Source organism: Netta rufina (assembly GCF_964035555.1).
Source record: "Netta rufina genome assembly, chromosome: 5".
Lineage (NCBI taxonomy): Eukaryota > Metazoa > Chordata > Aves > Anseriformes > Anatidae > Netta > Netta rufina.
Genome location: NC_140128.1, coordinates 15929505 through 15948978, shown reverse-complemented (window position 1 = coordinate 15948978; position 19474 = coordinate 15929505). Strand labels below are relative to the sequence as shown.

At 45.7% G+C, this 19474-nt stretch overlaps 1 protein-coding gene across 1 annotated transcript in view; it reads left to right on the top strand.

Moving 5' to 3' along the window:
• The first annotated feature begins 2857 nt into the window (after positions 1-2857).
• PRR5L (proline rich 5 like) overlaps positions 2858-19474 on the top strand; it is a 40697-nt gene continuing 24080 nt past the window's right edge. Inside the window, exons 1-3 of the mRNA XM_084286939.1 lie at positions 2858-3028; positions 14466-14745; positions 16145-16225. Of these exons, the coding sequence (XP_084143065.1) occupies positions 14576-14745; positions 16145-16225 (251 nt within the window). The 5' untranslated portion in view covers positions 2858-3028; positions 14466-14575. The remainder of the gene's footprint in view (positions 3029-14465; positions 14746-16144; positions 16226-19474) is intronic.

Sequence of the window (19474 nt, the reverse complement as noted above, 5' to 3'; positions counted from 1 at the left end):
AGGACGTGTGTGTGCTCGAGGCTGTCTTGCTATCAAGCGTGCTGCAGAGAGGATGTGTGGTGTCAGGGCAGAGTGTCAAAAAACAAAATTAAGGCTGCAGCTATTTTTCACATATCCGTTCAATCTGAATGTTAGTAGCAACATCTTTGATGTTGTCAGTTTGCTTGCTTTTCAGTTCTTCAGGATGATGCTGTAGACTTGAGCAAGGCCAAAGAAGAGCAAATTCCTTGCACACAAAGCGAAGCGCAGTTCATTCACACCACTTCTTGGCTCCAGTGCTTCAGCAGACATTTGTAAATTATCACTTATCTGTGGGAAGCAAGGATCTTTCTTCAGAAACCATATTATTTTCTTTTTGGTCTCACCAAAGCTTAAAGAGAAAATTGAGCTACTGAAGGTCATTTTCCTCACCTCTCAATCTAGCAGGCAGCTCTTTTCTCACCAGATCCCTTCCACTGCTACTCCGTCCCACTCAGGTAAGCTTTAGGGCAGGAGTTACCTACCTTTAGAAGTTAGGTGGGTTGTTTTGGGCAGCAGCTTTCATAATGAGCTGAGGCAGAGAGATGTTTCCAGAGGGCAGTTCTTCCTAACCTAACAGAGCTGTCTGACTTACGTGAGGTGAATTACCTCTGGACATGCCTCTTTCCTCACTAAAGGGGCCCAGACAAGTAAATTACAAGAGGTTTTGTGTACTCTTAGGTAGATAAAGTTGGGTAAGATGAATCCCAGTGTAAGTCTTTTATCTTTCTCTTCTGTGCTAACGTTTCTAATGATCTTTCTTGTCTGTCCTTGCTGTGTATTAAAGTCTACCCAGTACATACGCTCCTGCGTAAGTGACAAGGGCTGTCTCCTTTACACAGACACAGAGTCCTCACTGCTTCCTAAAGAGTAAACTAAAGTGGCTCCCACCTTCTTCCTGTTGTGGTGGCAGGGATCTTTTCGGCTCTTTCCTCCATCTTCTCCCACAAGCGGGAGTCCAGCCATACAACAGGATGCTCACAGTAAGTCTGTGTTGTGGCAATGATGTCTCCTGGTGGTAGTCTTGAAGCTAGAGCCCCAGGGGTCTGGTGAACGGCTTTCCCCTCCTAAACGTGGGGTCTCAGACCTCTGCACGTTCAGGTGTTCGTCCCACACCTGAAATGTATTTTCAAATTTTGATGCATAACCATGTGAGTTTAAATCTGGGGAAAGATGCTGGCTTGTACACTTTTTAAAAAACAAAACAAAACAACAACAAAAAAACAGAGATTTTACTATGCTCACATAATGTCAGAATCTGAGATCTGTCCCAGGGTCTATACTGCTTTTACCTGAATGTTTATTTCTCACACCTAACTTCTAAAGGTAGATAACTCCTGCCCTAAAGCTCTTGCCTGTTTTTCCTTGCAGCGTTTCTCTCAGATGGAGCACACCACTGACCAGGTACGTGAGGTCACCATTTGCTTCGTGTGTAAATTCTTCAGGATCTTTGCTGGCCCACAGAGAACAGTTGGGCTGTGATAAGCCACACCCTTGCCTCTCCAGTCTCAGAGCAGCCCTCACTTCCCAGCCCTATCACGAGCCACAGATAGGAGACCACCACTCACACTCCATTTCTGCAACGCTGTCTCTGAAAAATTAGTGATTGTTGGCTTGAAAAGCAGATGCAGAATGAACGCCAATTTGTGCTTTTAATTGCTGGTAGGTTACCAGGAGCACTAAAACTTTAAGTGCTGGATAGACACCAGCTGTCATCATGTGCCTCACCACTCTGGGACTGGAAGCACGTTTCTGTATGTGCTCATACAGCTTGTCAGAAGGCAAGTTCCAGGTTTTCATGTTCATAAGAATACCTCCGATTTGTGCAGCTCTGGCCGTACCAGTGGGCAGTCCGTAAGGTTCGCAGTGCCTCAGTGACTCTTTGTTTTACACATCTGGAGATGGAAGAGGAGGAACAGCCTCATGAGAACACCACTCCTACAAGGACGTGTGGCGAGTGGTGTCATCTGAGCTCCCTGCGTCTGCTTCCAGAACGACTCAGAGCATCAGAGGATCCCAGCACGGGCTGGTGGGTTAACCCAGTGCTCCCAGAGTAGCACCAGCTTCTCTGATGTTCAGAGCAGACCCAGTCCTGTTGTAAAATCATGGTTTGAAGACATAAAACTGTCTGCAAAAACAGTGCATTGGGTTGCCAGGCATCAGCAACGCTGCGCACTAATTCACATAATCCTCTTAAACACTTGGAGCAAACGACACTGTCCTATTGATTTGGTCTTCCTCCTTCAAGCACTTCAAATCTCAGCACCTTAACCTAAGGATTTACTCTCCAAAAGTCGCTGTGACTGCCCGAGTTATGCGTTTGATGCAACTGCTTGCTGCTTGCACCTACTCGTGTCTTTTCTTTAATCTCGTGAACTTTTCAGCAGTTTCCTGAGCGATACCTGCTGCAGACGGCGACGGCTGAGCAGCTCGCACTGCACGGGGCTGCAGGAGGAGCCCCAAAAGGTAAGGCGAACCCCCCAGCACGCCCCAAAGGCACGGCCACTTCGTGCGCCCCGCCGGACCCAGCACGGGCCCCCAGCCCCCCCAGCCTCCCCGATTTCTTTCCCTCGAGGGCTGAGGGATCCAAACTGCGGGGTGGGAGCCCGGGGATGGGGAGGGAGCCGCTGCCGCAACCCCCTGGGGGTGCCCGACCCGGCTCAGCCCCCCGGCCCGGCCGCCTTTTGTCTGGGCGGGGAGGAGCCAGCAGAAGGCAGATCGTAAAAAAAAAAAAAAAAAAAAAAAAAAAAAAAAAAAAAGGGCTGGCCGGGAGCCAGGAAGTGTAAAAATCCTGACCGGTTGGTGGCAAATTTCGCCAGATCGCGGCGAAGATCGCAGCGCGTCCTGCAGCCCGCGGCGGGCGCGGAGCGGGGAGCGGAGAGGTGCGGAGCAGCAGCACGGGGAGCAGCAGCACGGAGAGCAACACGGAGCAGCCGGAGAAGCCAGAGAGCAGCCGGAGAGCAGCCCGGAGCAGCGCCCTTCGCTGCCGCCCGCCCCGCAGAGCGGCGGGGTGAGTGCGGGGGACGCCCCCGGGGTCCCTGCGGAGCGGGGAGCGGGGGCAGCGCGGCCCCAAGGAGGGGTCGTGCCCGGGGGGACCCGCGGGAGGCGGCCGGGCCGAGCCCAGCCGTGCCGCCGGGGCAAGTTCTCCATTTAAAAAAATATTAAAAATAGCCCCTCCGGCTCCACTGTGCTGCCGAGTGAGTCATTTCCAAAGCGAATGTCTCAGTCGCAGCCTTCCCCCCGGGAGACACAATAATTCTGAAACCGGGGGTGAAGGGAAAGAGATTTTTTCCCTCCCCTCTTTTTCTAAATAGATTGAATTAACGCGCAGCCGCTGCGAAAGACAAAAGCCGTGAGCAGCGGGCTGCCTGTTAAAAAAAGTGAGGCATAGCTCCATCCTTTTCCCCCTTCCCTCGGGCCTCTCCCTGGTGGCGATGCCACCCGCGTTTCCCTGAGAAGCGCTGGGAGCCTCTGTGCCCAGAGCTGTCCGTTTTCGTGGATGAAATCTGCTTTCTGTTTGTTCTTTCGGCTGTCAAACCCGTCCCCTGTCCCCTCTGCTGCAGGATGTCAGCTGCAGCCAAGGGTCCTGCCAGCAGTGACCCCAGCCGACGCCGTTCCTGGCTGTCCGTGCTGGAAGAACAGTCCAAAGCAGGGCTATTTTCTTCTGCCTTTTCCAGTCATATGATGATTTGTTCATGTAAGCAGGCTGTCTCGAGCAGAGGGACTTTTTGTTTGTCAGCAACAAGTGCTGAACGTATTTATAGGCGATGCTGCAATTCTGTGGTATGAGAGGTTTCAGTTATGCAGAACTTGAAGGTACCTGGATCAGAGTGCAAGGGCTGTTTACATCTTTCATACAGCGCTGTGTGTGCATGCATATTTGAAGCATACACCCATAGCTCTTATTTCACGGTGAGGCAGCATGTCCTAGATACAGAAGCTGATGTGTAGGCTATGTAGTTTTGTTTTGTTTTGTTTTGTTTTTCTAAAACAGAAGCTGCAGTCCGACTGTGCAGTAGTCCCCAATGGTACAGACAGACCATGGGAGACAAGGCGCTGCGCTGTCCTGATGAACTGGCTTTCCTTAAACTCGGAAGCCACCAAGCTAGGGGTAAAGTCCTGTCCTCTGACCCCTGTGAAGAACTTTGTTAGTGCTTTGGCAACAAAAAATGACCTAGAGCTGAAAATATGTACAGTAAGATATGCCAGCTATTTTACAGCCATGTGAAAGATGTTGGGTTTGAGAATACGATCTGTGGCAGTAACCCAAATCTAATGCCACTGCTGTCCTGGTAAGTAGAGAACTGCGATGCAAAAGCACTTTGCTTTCTTTTTTTGCTCTTTAGATTCAATTTCTTTTATTCATGCTATTTATATGCCTCGCAGCCAGGAGAGACCACTGTGACTGATTGACTTGTCTCACAGGGTGCAGAGCGCTCAGGGATTCCCGCAGCAGGTCTGTGACTTTTCGTTCAGCTGTAACATGCAGGAGATTCATCATCTTAAAAGTGCCACCAAAGTGCTAAACTGAAGGACGTAAATACAATTATTTTGTGTTCCAAAACACACCAAAAAAAGCAGACTTAACAGCCCACGTAAATGAAAATTTCACAGTAATCTAAGACAAGGTATGCTCACGATACACAGCTCATAGTCAACATATGGCATTGTTGCTAAGATTTTAGTGCCGTGGACTTTGATAACATAGTGGAGGGAGGAAAATGCTTGGGCTTGGGTCGAAAATCAGCTGCTTTTTGTGAAGCAGCAGGGAAAGCTTGGGAGAAACTTTTCTAGAGGTGGATTATTCTGTGTTTGCCTATAATGGGGCTGTTCTGAATCTCTGGTTGAAATAGCTGTCCAGTCAGGTAGGGTACGTTGCACTGATGGGGCTGCAGTGCCGAAGGTGGGCTGGGGAGTTCAAGCACACAAGTCCGTAGTGAAATCTTTTTTTGCATGTCAGTTTAGTAGTGTTTCCTTCTGGTAGTTTTACAGCAGCCTTAAGGTGACAGTTTAGCTGTGTATCACATTTGTCTTCAGCCTTCAAGATAAAATTCTCAGTAATTATTTTCATGCAGTATGTTTACGGACTGTTTGATGCCAGCTCAGACTCTGATAAGACTTCCAAGGGTCACTTTTAAAGCTCAGCTGGAGCACAGGTAGCATCAACTGACTCATTGACTCCTTCTGGAAGAATTTGAACACCCTAAATTTCCAGCAATGAAAGACACAAAATAGGTGAGACAGATAGTTAACGTTTTATTTGAGAAATGAATAGATGTAGCTTCCTTTCTTCTGGAAAGAATGGAGGGATGGGAGTTGAATAGATCATCAAAGGCTTAGATATAGCAGGCAAATATGCTCTAGAAGAGTATCTTTTAAAACTCATTTTCTGGGCATCTGTAGTTTTTGTGTTCTTCCTTTCCCCCCGTTTCTCTCTCTCTCTCTCTCTTTCTGTAATGTATGGCCTTTTGTATCCACTGTTTCTGCTGATGTGAATTCAAGCATAAATATACATTGACTAAGTATGTTCTGGGTTCCAGGGCTTATTCAGTAGGGCGTAGCAACCCATTCTTACCCTGTGAGATAGGGCTAAGTGTAACTCAGGGGAAAGAAGATTGTGCTGAAGATTTTAGCAAAAGCCGTGTGATACAAGACCTGGCTGAGGGTGGGCTGTAACGTAAAATCGGGCTACTTAACTGCTGTGTTTTGTAGTCCTAGGGTTAAAAATATGGGGTGTACTTCTGTTTCTAACAACAACAGTAGGAACTCTGAAAACAAACAAACAAACAAAAATGAAAACAAAAGGAAAAAGTATGAAGTGCAAGAAAGCACGGGGAAGATGGATTGTCATTCTACTTGCAGCATAGACAGTTCCTAAAGTAATTGCAGCTGCTGATGTTTTGTTTGGTCTTAAAGAGGTGTATCTTGCCAGCTTCCTGATTAACATTCCTAGAAAATTAAACATGTCATTGCATTTAGACTGAGACAACTTTTTGCTTCCCCTGAGGACCTGTGTCCTCCCCTCCACCTCATCTTTTCAAAATGAGTGACCTCCTGCCTGGTGTCTTTAGGAAAGCATTGCTGTGGCTCTCCTTTGTCTGTTCCCCTCTAGTAACTTTATGAATTAGTGAATTTCACTGCATTTGACCAAAGAAGGAAAAGTCTAAAAGGATAATGTTTCTCTGAGCTTTGTGAAAGTGTTTTTAGTGCCTCTGCTGAAGGACGGGCTCTGGGGAAGGTTATCCCCTCCTGCACATGTGAAACCCAGGAGGGAGCGTGATGTGGGAGATCAGGCCTGGTTTAGTTCTGCTGCTCATGTAACTGGTGAATATGAACAGTTTATTTGTTGAACAGCTACATTTTTCATTCCCACAACAGCCCAAAGCTTCTCCATATGGTGAGCAAAACTGCTATGGTCTCTACAGACTGCCAATGTACTTTATAATTTGTTTTGAAATAGTTAATACAAGTATTTCCTGATTTTTGCAGCAGATGCTACTGGGGAGTTATTGGAAACAGGTTGAAGCTGCTACAAGTTAATTTCTAGGTTTGAAAACCCATTTGTCAATTCAATCTTAAAGCCTTTGCTACAGCAGAAAGCCTGATAGCTTGCTCACACTGTTGTCATTCAAGTGATACATTCCTGGCCTGCTGTGCTGCAGGAGGGATACACTTAGTGCATCTACCAAATGCTATTCCCAACAGTGGAAGGAAATAACTATTTATGTGTGTGTCATCCTTTTTTCCTGGTATAAATGTTTTCATGCTGTTGCTTGTTCCAGTGTAGCTGGGCTCATTCAAAGTCATTCTGGTGATCAGCAGAGTTCAAGGCTTCTAGGCCTAGGAATAAAATAGCCCATTGAACTTGCAGGCAGCTTTGGGGACTGAGCAACTTGGAGTACTGTTTTCCTATTACATCAGTTACAGTTTTTAAGGAGTAATCACATGAGCAATGTATAGTATAGAACTGGAGAAAAAACAATGGTGACTTTAACTCTTCTGTTGGAAGCTGGCTGCATCGTTATGGGTGAAGCTCTGCAGAGGGATGCAGATAGGCTTTCAGTTGATCAGGAAACGGTGATACCTCTCCGTTTGTTCCCTCTTATCCCTTCCTCCTCTCCTGTGGATGTGGTTCTTATTAAACCAAAGACATGAGTGTATTTTTTCAGTCCCAACTCAGTCCATCAGTCTTATGATTCTGAAACTGCTATGTTTCTGCTTCTTGCCTCCCCTAGCTAGGTCTTTGGCGTGGTTGTTACTTCCATGGGGAGTACAATAGTTTTCAACCAGGTTAAGTCACTTGTTCATGCATCTAATTCAAAGTGGCATCTAACTTCATGCTGATCAGCTAAGTGATTCTTATGAGGTGTTATTTTCTATTTTCCACCCAAGCATTTCAAAGCGTTTTATGAATGTGTGGAGCCTTTTAACAGCCTTAACAATTTTCTCCATTTCCGAATGTGAGTTCAAAGAATTAAGTATGGTTTCTAAGATAATACAGAAAACCTGTGATAGAGACCTAAGTAACTTTGTCGTCTTAGATGCTACTCCTATGTTATAAGATGCTTCTTTTTCTGTATGTTCTTTCCTATGACTTGATCTCTTTAGTCCATGTTATACTGGCTTGTTCTGTGCCAGTCCTGTTTTCATATATATATTTTTGTAAGAAATTGTACAATCATTTGTATAGGTTTGAATTTGTCTTACTTCTAACAGGCTGTCAACTCCAAAGGGGCTGCAATGGTCTCCAAATTACAGAGAAGCTTCTCAGACTGTGGTGGGCTCTAAGCAAAGGTTATTCCCCCTCCTCTTCTCAGATATTTCCTCTCACTCTAACCAGAGTTTCACTTTGAGTTTCAGGTTTGCTTTAACCTCAAGAACTCAAAGCACAACTAAGTGGAAACCACGGAGTTTCTTTTCGAATGCTACATGGCTCTGGTACCAAAGCCAAGTTAGAGAGGCCTTTCTGTTGGGTAATTTGTTTGGGATGCATAATGAAAAATGGCACAATGTGGCTCCAGTTGGAGGAAGGAAATATGCAGAAGGAAGCAGGGACCCTGGGCTCATTTGTGAGAGGTGGGTGAGTAATGGGAGGACAGGGAAAATGAGATCTTGTTTTGGGTGGTTAAAGAGTAGCAACAAAATTACGACTATATGGGCACATAGCAGAGGGCCAAATACACTACTGGAAGGGGCGTATTCCCATATTCTGCAGTTGCCACTTTTTTTTTTTTTTAATGTACTTCATCTCCATACTTAAAATCTATCAGGTTTAATTAAGGATAGGCGAGCACAGTAGAACACCTCCAGACTCTTTATAGGGCACCAAGTTGCTGCCTTCATGGTGGGTGGCCCAGCAGAAGAAAAAATAAATTAAAAATTGACACCTTTTGGTACTGAGCCAGCTGCGGAAAGAAGAGGTAGATCAGGTGATTCCTCGCTCCTTACAACAGTGTGGAACCCTTTGAAAAGTTTCATTAAAGGAGCTTAGAGGTATGTGTTTTTCTGGTGAATAGGATCCTGGCTTGGGAGGTGGAAGACCTGGGTGAGTCATTTCACTGGCTTTGCAGCTTCATTTCCTCAGCCAGAAAACGGAGATAATGATTTTTACTCTCCTTATTAATAATCCTCCTAGAGCTCTCGATGAAAGGAGCGTTTTGCAGGGCTGAGTGGCCCTTCCACCCGGGGCTCAGCCTGCCTGGGCCGCCTCGGGGCTTTCCCACAGCGCGGCGTGGGGCGGGCAGGCATCCCCACGGCGCTTGGCACTGCGTGCACTGGGGCCAGCTGGGGCTGCGAGGCTGGGAGGTGTGTGCTGGGGCTGCAGGGAGTGCGCTTTGGCTGGCTGAGGTCCTGCCTTTGCCAGCTGGCCTGGAGTGTGCTCCGAGAGCTTGAGGAACCGACCGGGTTCCCTGCGGGACAGCAGCTCGGGCACGGCCTGGTGAGATGCTGAGGCTGCGGCCCTCGATCGCAGCTTAACGCCAGTTTGTGCTTGCTGAAGTTCTGAGCTGGGCTTGGCACTGGGATCTCAGAAACAGGCAGCATTAACATACGGGTGGAAAAAGCTGTCTTCTAAAGGCCGTAACTCGAGTCAGTCCTGCTGACAAGACTGCCAGACCTGAAGGCTGCCCTTGCACCTTCCATTTTCCTCTCTGAACTGGGAATGGCTCTTAGCAGGGGCTGTGCCCCCACTGCTGCCATGAGCACAACCGAAGATACATTGCTACGTATCTGAGGGGCTGCTAATATGACAAATTGTCCACGCTCTGCCTTGTTGTTCTGGGGTTTGATCCAAAACACAAACGCCAATATTCAGATTCTTATTGCTTTTGATGGGCTGCGGGTTAAGCACTAAAATTTTCATGAATCAGATTTCCAAAGGCGTAACAGCATGATGAGGATGTAGGAAAGACCGTGCCTTGAGACTGGGACCCAGCCTGCCTTCAAATACATTTTTAGACTCCCAGTAACCTCTGACATATATAAGACACATCTTCTGATCAGTGTTGTCCAGAAGGAAATTTATTAGTTATAGAGTGAATCTCGATTTGCTCATCTTCTCTCTCTCTGAAAAGCAAGTCTTTTTTTTTTTTTTTAATTATTGTTATTAACAATCGGAGCAACTGGGGGCTATAAGAGGAACCAAATGTGTTGCAAATTTAACGGTAGCAAATGCTGTCTGCTTTCTTAGTTCTTAGTTTCTAAGTTCATGTGTGTGTGTAGTTGTGATGAATTAAAAGCCTTAAAGTTACAGGTTGTGCCCTGTTTTTCCACTTCTCAGTATGGCTGTGTAACAAATAAATGAGGGATTTTTGTCAGAAATAGTGTTGGCTTGAGAATTTGCTGGCTGAACTGAAAAAAGGATTTTGCCAATCACGTAGTTTGTTAAAGGTTTACCGGGCTGGAGGGAGAAGCAGCTAATAAGAATCTAGATAGTCCTCTGTGTACTTTTGTGTCTGAGGTGGGGTGAAACTGCTCATGAGGGATCTGTAGGTCTGTCAGATGTACGGTCAGATTTTTCTTCAGATTATGCTTCTTCCATGCCCAAAGTCATTACAAACAATTCTGGCACACGTTGCGGTATCCAGACTTGTAGGCCATCAATATCACAACTGCAGTGAGGGGGCTTTTGGGTCCTTGGCCCAGGATTACCAAGAAGATTCGTAATTTGGAGGAAATGCTGCCAACCTACTCTTTGGGTTATACTTTTTTTGGTTAGAGACAGAACTAGGTGACAGAACTACCTGATCTTGCTTTTCCTCCAGACAGACACTGGAGTTTTGGTCTGTTGGAAGGAAAAAGTCTTTTCATTAAATCATTTCATAATGGATTCTCTGTTTGTTTTCATGGCTAACAGGAAACAAATTACAAAAATTCCTAGTTTGATGACTAATGTTTTTATATATGTCTGTATCTATCTGTGTGAGTGTGTGTGTTGGAAAAGATTTGTCTCCTTGTTTGATTCCTCTATTGAAAGATTCAAATTAATTCTCAAAGTGTTTACTCAGATGTGATGAATTAAAAGTGGATAAAATTACATTGTTGTCAGATTGCCTCATAGTCCTGCTCTCTCCCTTGGTTTTGAACACTGACATCCAGCTCTGAATCATTTGCTCACACCAAGACCTCGGTTTTACACAGTTGACATCTGCCTTGTTAGAGATCTAGCGGGTTTTGATAGCCGAGTTTTGAGCTGACAATCACAGATAAGCGAAAAAGAGACCGGGGTAGGACAGCTGGAAGAGAAGGAAGAGCAGTACATCGTCCTCCGACTTACAACAAACTCCTTGCCAAAGGTTTTTGTGCCCTTTGTAATCAGTGGTGAGAGGCAGTGCTGCCCGGTGGCTACAACAACTGGCATCCTGGTGTCTCCCTTCTCTCTGTGGAAGTGATCCTGGTGTCTCCCTTCTCTCTTTTTCTCCTTTAGTAACTGCATCTCTAAAGCTTTTTCTAGTTCTGTGGTAGATAAATAATAGGACCGTGATTATTAGATGCAGGTTTCGTTTTATGATCTTCTAAACCACTTTAATCTTGGGAAGAGGAGATGTGAGGGAGGTTGGACTGAAGGCCTCTAGGAGAACAATAACCATTTCTGAATAGTTTTGCATAATTCTTTGAGAGTTTTCAGGGCAAACTGGAGAGGAGAATTTTTCCTTGATGTACTTAGCACTTTGCCTAATAGTGTTCATTCCCACTAGATGAAATAGCCCAAATACCACAAGAGCTTCTTACTAACCTGCATTAATGCTTCACTTGCCACAAGGCAAGATTTTTCTCAGCAAAAAGGAAGAAAAAAAAAAAGCAACAAACTATCGAATGCACAGCACAGACGTTACCAGCAAACTGCTAATGGAACTTCCCTGCAAAAATGGAGCAGCATTTACAAGGGTGCCTCGTTCTTGGGAAAAGTTTGAGTGGAAACAAGTTGCTGTGAAAGGAAGATCTGGTCTGATGGGAGTGTGGGCGATGGAGTGCTTCTGCAGCGACTGCCGAGAAACTACATCAGGTCGGGGTCTGGCTTTGTTGTATGTGCAGGTGCCTGGGATCTGCAAAATGCAAACATGCTGTGCCAAAAGGCTGTTTACCAGTAAACACTCTCTTACCTCTGGCTTTAGGAAGTTCTGAAAATAGTCCGAGCAGGCTGTGGGCACGGGGAGAGGACAGTTCTTCTCACAGACCTTGGCATTTCGGTTCTGGTAACAGGACTGTCAGTTATATTTGGATACCATTTGGCTAGCTGGCATCCAGAGGAACAGTTCGCTATGCCTGCTGTCTGACAGTGCCATTTTAGGTAAGACAGGAGAGATCTGTATTTTTGAATCCTGTAGAAATTAAATTCAGACTTTGGATCTGGCCTAATGCTGAAGATTTTTTTCTTAAATTCCTGATGAGAAACTGAAATAAAGCTGACTTGACAGTAACACGGGATTGCAGACTGCGAGGCTGGGAGAAAAATGGGGAAGAGAGACGTCTTATCTGCTCCTCACAGACAAGAGCTTGTTATTATCTGTCCGGGTGACTTTAGCAGAGGTTAAGGAAAACAACGTGTATGTTTCCGCGAGCGGAGGCAAGCACGTTCCCTTGGTAAGAAGTGTTCAGGAAATTTGCTGGGGGGCCCCGCGTTCTGCTGATGTGGAATCAGTCTTGTAAATCCATGGGCCGAGCTCAGGAGGGACCTTCGTGATGGCATTGTTTCACCTCCGCACAGAGCGCGCCCAAGAATTTCCTGTGTGGAGTTTGAATCTCTCTGTGTTGAGGCACGAGGTCTGCTCTCCTGATTTACACTTCTGAATTTAAACTGTCCCCTTGCAGCTCAGTCTAACTGAAATTAATAGAGGTGCAGCTTTATAAAATGCTTTCTTTGCTGGGGATAAGGGTACTTGTATGCAGTTACAGCCTCTGGAGCAGGGAGAGGAGGTTTGAGGGCTAACACAGGCATCTTGACCACTGCTTTCTAGCCCTGTTAAGTTTCTATGCCTTCTCTAAAGTAACAAATACCTTATTATATAGCTCTGAAAATACATACGCTGTTTTCCCTGTATAAAAAATGATTGAAATAGAAACTTTACTGCACTGCTGGCAGAAGTCAGCTGCCACTCTTTCAGCTCCTCACGCTGTCAGCTTCGGGACTTCAAGATGACAAATACTGGCACGATCACTTGTTTTGCAGCAGAAGCAACCATTACACTGACTCTGCCTCCCAGACACCTCTTGGTGTGTTATGAGAGACGTCTGCCCTCAGCTCTCCAAGGTGCTGTAGCTTTTTTCCTCTGACAATTTCTGATGTGGTTAGAATTGCCAGGCGAGACATTGCTGGCGGATTGAAAATGTGTGGGCAATGTGCAGTGAACTGAATATTGTTGCAAAATGCACACAAACAGGGCTGATTTGGTTGTGTTATTTTATATTTGTTCTTAGTTTGTAAGCGTTGTGGTGGGTTTGTTGTTGCTGTTGTTGTTTGTTTTTCTAATTGGAAGAGAGCAGCCACCAAGTCGGCATCTTGCTGCCCTTTCAAGCAACACCTGTCAGGGCTCCGTGTGCTTCAGGACAGTCTGTCTGGGCTTTGTCATCTCGTGAGACAGCAAAGAGTTGTCTAAAGGTCTACCCAAACCGTAGTCAGCTTGTGGGGATAACAAGCGTGTCTATTTCTTGAATAGCAGCACGAATGACAGCACCTCACTTGCCTAAGTGAGGTGTTTGCTCTGTTTTCTCCTGCAACATCCCCGGCGGCGGGGCCTGTGGTGGCCGTGGCCGGGCTGAGGGCTTTGCTCGGCTTCACAGCGGGTGAGTAGAACCGAGGAGGCGAGGTGGAGGCAGGGGAGCTGAGGTGAGCTCAGCACAACATGGGGCTGGCCTGGCCACGTGGGAAGAAAGCTGTTCTTTTAGATGTAAAACGGTTAATTACAGTTTGTGGAGTGCAAAATAATGTCCTGAAGCTGAGCAGGAGCTAAATTAGAAGCGCTGTGCAGATACACAACATGCCTTTAGCTGATCGTATCTCTTTGCCCCACTGTGCTGAAGATGTAGTGGAAAAGAGAAGGTTTTGCTTTACATCTTCCATGTGCAGTTCAGTCACACAACTGGTTTTCTTTTTCTGTCTCTCTCTTTTCTCCCACATCTTCATTCTTCTAACTGCCGGCTGCATCTACTGCATGTATTCGTCTGAAGTGGGAAGATTTTGAAGTGCAGAAACTTTGCCAGAGTTTTTGTGTGGTTTTTATCCAAGTTCATTCTAACTTATTCTGTTTCTGTGGTTTACTTGGGGCTACGTATTCATCTATATGGAGATGATGATCAGAGGGGAAAGTACGGGTATTTCGTATTTGGCCAGCAACTACTTCTCATTTTATAGAGAACTAAACAAAGAAAACAGTCCTGCTTACTCTCAAAATATCTGCTTGTCAGACCTCTTTCACAGAAGCTCCTTGCTCTATCTTTTGGTAAAGGACTGATAACGAGTGGGTTTTACTCCCTTGCACAACCCTTCTCAAAAACCATAGTGTTGGTCTTTTCATCTTTACTTCTGTTGTTCATCTTTTGTCCCTTTCTTCTTTCTGATGACAGATTTCTTTATCTCCAGTTTCTCTGCTTTTATTCTGGCCGAATGGCTGATTGTATTTAAAGGTATTTGTAAAGTGCCTCTGGCTGAAGAGTTTAGGCACCTCTGCTAATAGAAGTGGGAAGAGAGACCACGCTTGTTTTTCTGGCTGGCTGTGTCAGGTTGTTCTTTAAGGGGCCAGATGAGAAAGGGAGCTGCTGTTGAAGAGCTCCTGAAGATTTGCCCAGGTTTGCTGCTAGTGGGGTTAGGATATTTTCACTCTGCCCTTTTCTGTCTTACTCTTTTCCTTTCTCTTCACTTTGCAGGACTGCTTCAGTTCTTGCAGTGCAAGTCCATGTCACAACCTGACGTGGTGGAGAACTGCTAGCCTGAGGCTGATTCTTTGCTTTAGTTGCAGGCTGAGTCCTTGGATTTGACGACTTGTTGATGCCAGTGAGATTCAGACGTGGGCTTTCAAGAGGAGAGACTTTCTGACAGCCCTGCTCCACTCCGCCTGACCCTATGACTGGGGGGTTCACCATAGCTCCATCCTTTGCTCTCCAGTTCCACAAGATGGGTTCGTTCAGAAGGCCACGACCTCGCTTCATGAGCTCCCCTGTCCTCAGTGACCTGCCACGTTTCCAGGCCGCCCGGCAGGCCCTGCAGCTCAGCTCCAACTCGGCGTGGAACAGGTGAACAGCACCCGCTCAGGGCAAGCCCTCCCCGTGCAGCAGCCCCTCCGCAGGGACTGTGCCTGGCTGGTCTTTGTACCTCACAACATTTATGGCCAAGCTTATTTGTTTATAAGCACGCATGAGCTTCTGGCATGCCCAAGCTTTAACAGCATTTAAAACCTCTGTGGAGGTGACCAGTTAGACCTTGGAGCTTTTAGCCTGCCTTGGTTTTGGCCAGTGTTTTTTGGAGATACTGTCTTGAAGCAAAACAGAATTGCTCTGTGTTAACCGTTCCTTTTTCTTCGTTACCTTTTAGGCGAACACATTGTTATTAATGTAACAGAGGTCAGTTTCTTAATGCAAAGCAGGCAGTTACTTGCATATTATGAAGCTTTTATTACGGTCCAGTTCTTCCGGGCAGGTACGAAGCGTGTGGCTTCTACTTCTACCAGCACTTCATACCGACAGTCCAGTCCTGCCTGCAGTGCATGTCACGCAGCAATGGCCACTGGAAAAATGATGTGTAGGGTGAAGTGTGAGGTGTCCTGAGCTGATGTAATGGTCTGCTGTTACCAAAGTTGGGTGTTCTCACCTTTCCCTCTGCTACTTTGCAGCAGCTCCGTGCTCTGCCCTTTCTCTTGCTGACCTAACTCAGCTTAATGATGTTGCACAGAAGCAGCCCAGCAAAATCCAGTTTTGTGCCAGGATAGTGACCTGAGGTCAGTGAAGCGTACAAGTGCTATGGCCTGCTCACAAAAGGGAATGCCTGTTAAGGGAATGACACCTCCTCTTGTTGGGTGTGGCAAGCTTTTGGACCTGGCAAACCATCCTGTATACTGTCACTTCATCACTTCCTCTGCACCGATCCGAGAAGTATTAGTTAGAAGATCCTCCAACAGCTGTTGCCACACCTTACAAGCATTAGCAGGGCTTAAAGTTGTGTCTGACTGAAGTGATGCTGGCTGCAGAATGTGCTCCAGCACAGGCAGGATCCTGCCAAATGCTGCAGGCTGGGTGGCTCAGCTAGTCCTGCCAGCATTACTGGATAATGCAATGTGATGTGTTTGGCAGATACTGCCAAAAATCTGTGTCTTCTCATAGCCACTAGCCTGCAGCACCTAGCAGAGATCCCCTAAATGGTCTTTTAAAGATATATTGGTGTCCCTATGATGACTTTCCCTTGCTTACTCTAGGCACAGTTTAAGGTTGGTTCTGCTCTGTCTCCCATGAGAGATGGAGGTAAATAAGAGTGATGATTTCCAGGGGAGAAAAAGTGGAAGTATTTAAGTGCAATTAACCTCTCCACCCCGTTATAACCACTCAGCTTTTGCTGGCTAGCTCACGTTGCTCTCTGTGTTAAATCATACTGGCGGCTGTTATTTATGGATGTTGTACTGTCTCATTTCTTTTTTGGCAGCGTTCAAACAGCAGTGATAAATGTGTTCAAAGGGGGAGGCCTGCAGAACAATGAACTTTACACCCTCAATGAAAATATCAGGTAGGTTGCTAAAATGTGTGGAAAAATGGATTTTTGTTGCTGTTCGTTCAGTATTTGCTCGGTTTTGTTTCCTTACAGAACTGTAGTTAGAGGACATTGCTGGGAGAAAGAGGGGTGGGAGCAAAGTTAGGCACAGCCTGAGAGTTTTGAGCTATCTGCCCTCTTTTTTGACATTGGGTGGTGTGAACAGCATGGGGCTTCTGGGTGATGTTTCTCTGGCTTATGTGGATGTGTAGCTTTGACAAGTAGAGGACATGTATTGACTTGGATTAGAAGGGGCTTGTCCCTTCCGAGGGAGTTTTCCTGTTCCAGCTCTTTTTTTTTTCTTTTTTTTTTTTTTTAATTTCTTTTCTTCTTTCTTTTTTTTCTTTCTTTCTTTCTTTCTTTTTTTTTTTTTTTTTTTCTCTAAAGCCAAATTTCTCAGAACCACGGAGCATTTAAAAAGAAAGTAAAACACAGCATTTCATATAAAAGCTTAATCTTCATATGATGATTGCAGAGCAAGACCTGAAAATACGAACCCTGAAGATTAAAAAACTAGAATTCTAACAAACAGTTTCTAGCACTGATGACAAAAGTATCGTTTTTTTATTTTAGGCAGCTCTCGTGGTTATCTGTGGTTTCATTCTGATTATTTGGAAACTTTAGTTAGCAATAGACAGGATTATAGAGCAGATAAAGAGCAATCTATTCTTGTGCTGGTTCCAAGTGGTGCTCAGAGGAATATTGACAGAGGTCATGAGTGTAGTCTGTCCTTGCTGTCTCTTTCCCACTCCATCCATACTCTTCCATCATGAATGTTGTCATATAGGTCTCAACTTCCACATTTGTGTGCTTGCCCTCTCCCTATTGCATTTTAGCTGTGTGCCAAGTTAAAGTTTAAGTGTCTATTAGGGCCAAGCACTTACTCAGCAGCAAACTACCCCTTTCCCTATTTTCAACATAAATGCAGCTTGCAGGATGTGAGACTCTGTCCTACTTGACCTGGTCCCAAAGGTGAAAGCTTCATAAAATCCCTTTTGACAGCTGAGTAAGGGCAGTGTCTTGTGCCTTTACTTAGCAGTATTTAAGTATGTTCAAAGCAGAAGTCATCAAGTTAGGTTTAAGTACTTGCAGCAGTCTAAATCCTCCATGGGATGAAGATTTCTGTATGTGAAAGGAAAAACAAATGTCGTAAGGCTTTGGAAACACCCTAACCCACAGCCCACTGGCAGACACGGGGACTGGCTTTGGGTTTTGTGGCTCGTCTCCCAGGCTGCTGCCCGCTGGGGTGGCTGCAGCCTGCTTTCCCACCCCAGTGCACGCAGGTGCCTTCCTTCCTTCCCAGCCTCGAGGGGAGGAGGTATGCCAGAGAGAAACAGCTCGCTGGCTGGGCTTGGTCCCCGTGGTTGGACCTTGCTGTGTCTGTGCTGGTCACTGAAGTCAGGCTGCGCTGTCAAGAGCTGGGTGAAGAGCAGGAAGTTCTTTGTGAGACGCGTGTGCTTTGCAAGCACTTCTGGTGGTGGGATGGGAAGTTGGGCTTTCCACTCACAGGCAGCACTTGGAAGCGCTCACCTTGAAATCCATGATTGATGTTCCTGCAGGTGCTCCGAGCACTGCTTACGTCTCAAAATGTCACTCTCTAAATAGGCTGCATAACCATCCGAGCAGCTTGTTAGCCCCACACTAGGGAGCAGAGGACGTGCATCTGCACGTGTGTTTGTGCACACATCTGCAGCTGCGCACCTGCGGATCCTGACGGAGCTCCCAACAAAGTGTCCGTGCTGGGCGCGCGAGGTGAGCTGCTGGCCTGACGCTGGGCAAGGAGCCAAAGCTGTCAGCCTGCTCTTTTGTGCCATTAGATTGAGCTGCTGCGTTTTCCTCCTTTGTATTCCTCCACTCAGATCATTAGTGGGAGTTAGCAAATGCGGTACTTTAGTAGTCACAGACTCTGCACAGTGCTTAATTGCTTGACAGTGGAGCACAGGAGAGTTTTAAAGTCATAATGACAGGCCCAGAGACGAGCAGGTGGTAACATTTTGCTCTGGATCACTGCCACAAAGTTTTTATCTTGCTGTGATTTGATACCATCTCACTGGATACTTTTTTTTTCTTTTTTTTTCTCCACTGCTCTGAAAGCTGGTTGTGACAGCAAGAGGAAATGTCAGAAATGCCATCAGGACGTGGGCTTTCAGGAACGAAGGGGTGACCTTGCCATGGTTAGGGGGAGACTGCCCCAGGTTCTCTCTAGAGCACAAGCCTCTGGTTGCAGGTGCAGATGATCCAACTGAGGGAGCCAAAGTCCTGCCAGGGGCTGTGAATTAGCTGATCAAAAGCCCTCAGGAGTCTGCTGAAGCCAGTAGAAGAGAGTCTCACAAACAGGCCCTCAAAGATTTATCTGGTTCATCCATCTCATAGACATAGAAATGTGCTTTGGGGTGGGTGGGGTGAATATAACTGATCTGAGAGAGAAAGAGTAGAGGTGTGTTTACATCTGAATAATAAAGAAGTTTTGCAAAATGTTTGAGGGGGAAGCTCAGTGTCAGGAGCTACTTTCACAGAAGGTTAGAAAAAAGAGCTGTAGCTTGTTGGTAAGATCCCAGCCTGAGATCAGGATGGTCCCTGACTCAAGTACTATTTCTGAGCGCTCTTGGTAATGCTTCACTTTGGTGAAAAGTGAAACTCCTAAAGCAGCAGAAAATGCAGTGTTTTGCAGAGGGAAGTGTTGAGCACCTCTTACATTTTAGGCAGAATTTACTGCTGCGAAATTTACCATCACAGTTACTGAAAGCTGAAAGTTGACATGCTCTGAACTTTGTGAGTTTTTTTTTTTTTTAATGCTTCTTCTGATTTAAAACAAACTTGTTTCTCATAGCAGAATTTTGAACTATAAAATATATATAGGGATTAAAAACCTTTATCATAGCCTGATTTAAGATCCAACAGTTTTTAATTAGAAATACTCATTAGGAGTACCTTCTGCTTGCATGTATGTAAAACAGTTTTTGTTAAATTCCTAGAACTCTTCTCTTGAAAATTGTGCCTTTTTTAAAAAACTATTTTTTAACACAGTTGTCATGGGGAAGCTGCAGTTTCTTCTTGCATTGTTTACTTTGTTGCTCCTCTCCTTATCCGCCCACCTTCTACTTCCAAGAGAAAAGGAAGTATTACGTTGGAGAGATGTGCTATTTTCAATGAAATGAAAGGTTGCTTTGTTTAAAGAAAAGTCAGAAGAAACGATGAATTTCAAACTAAATGAGAACTTAAAGT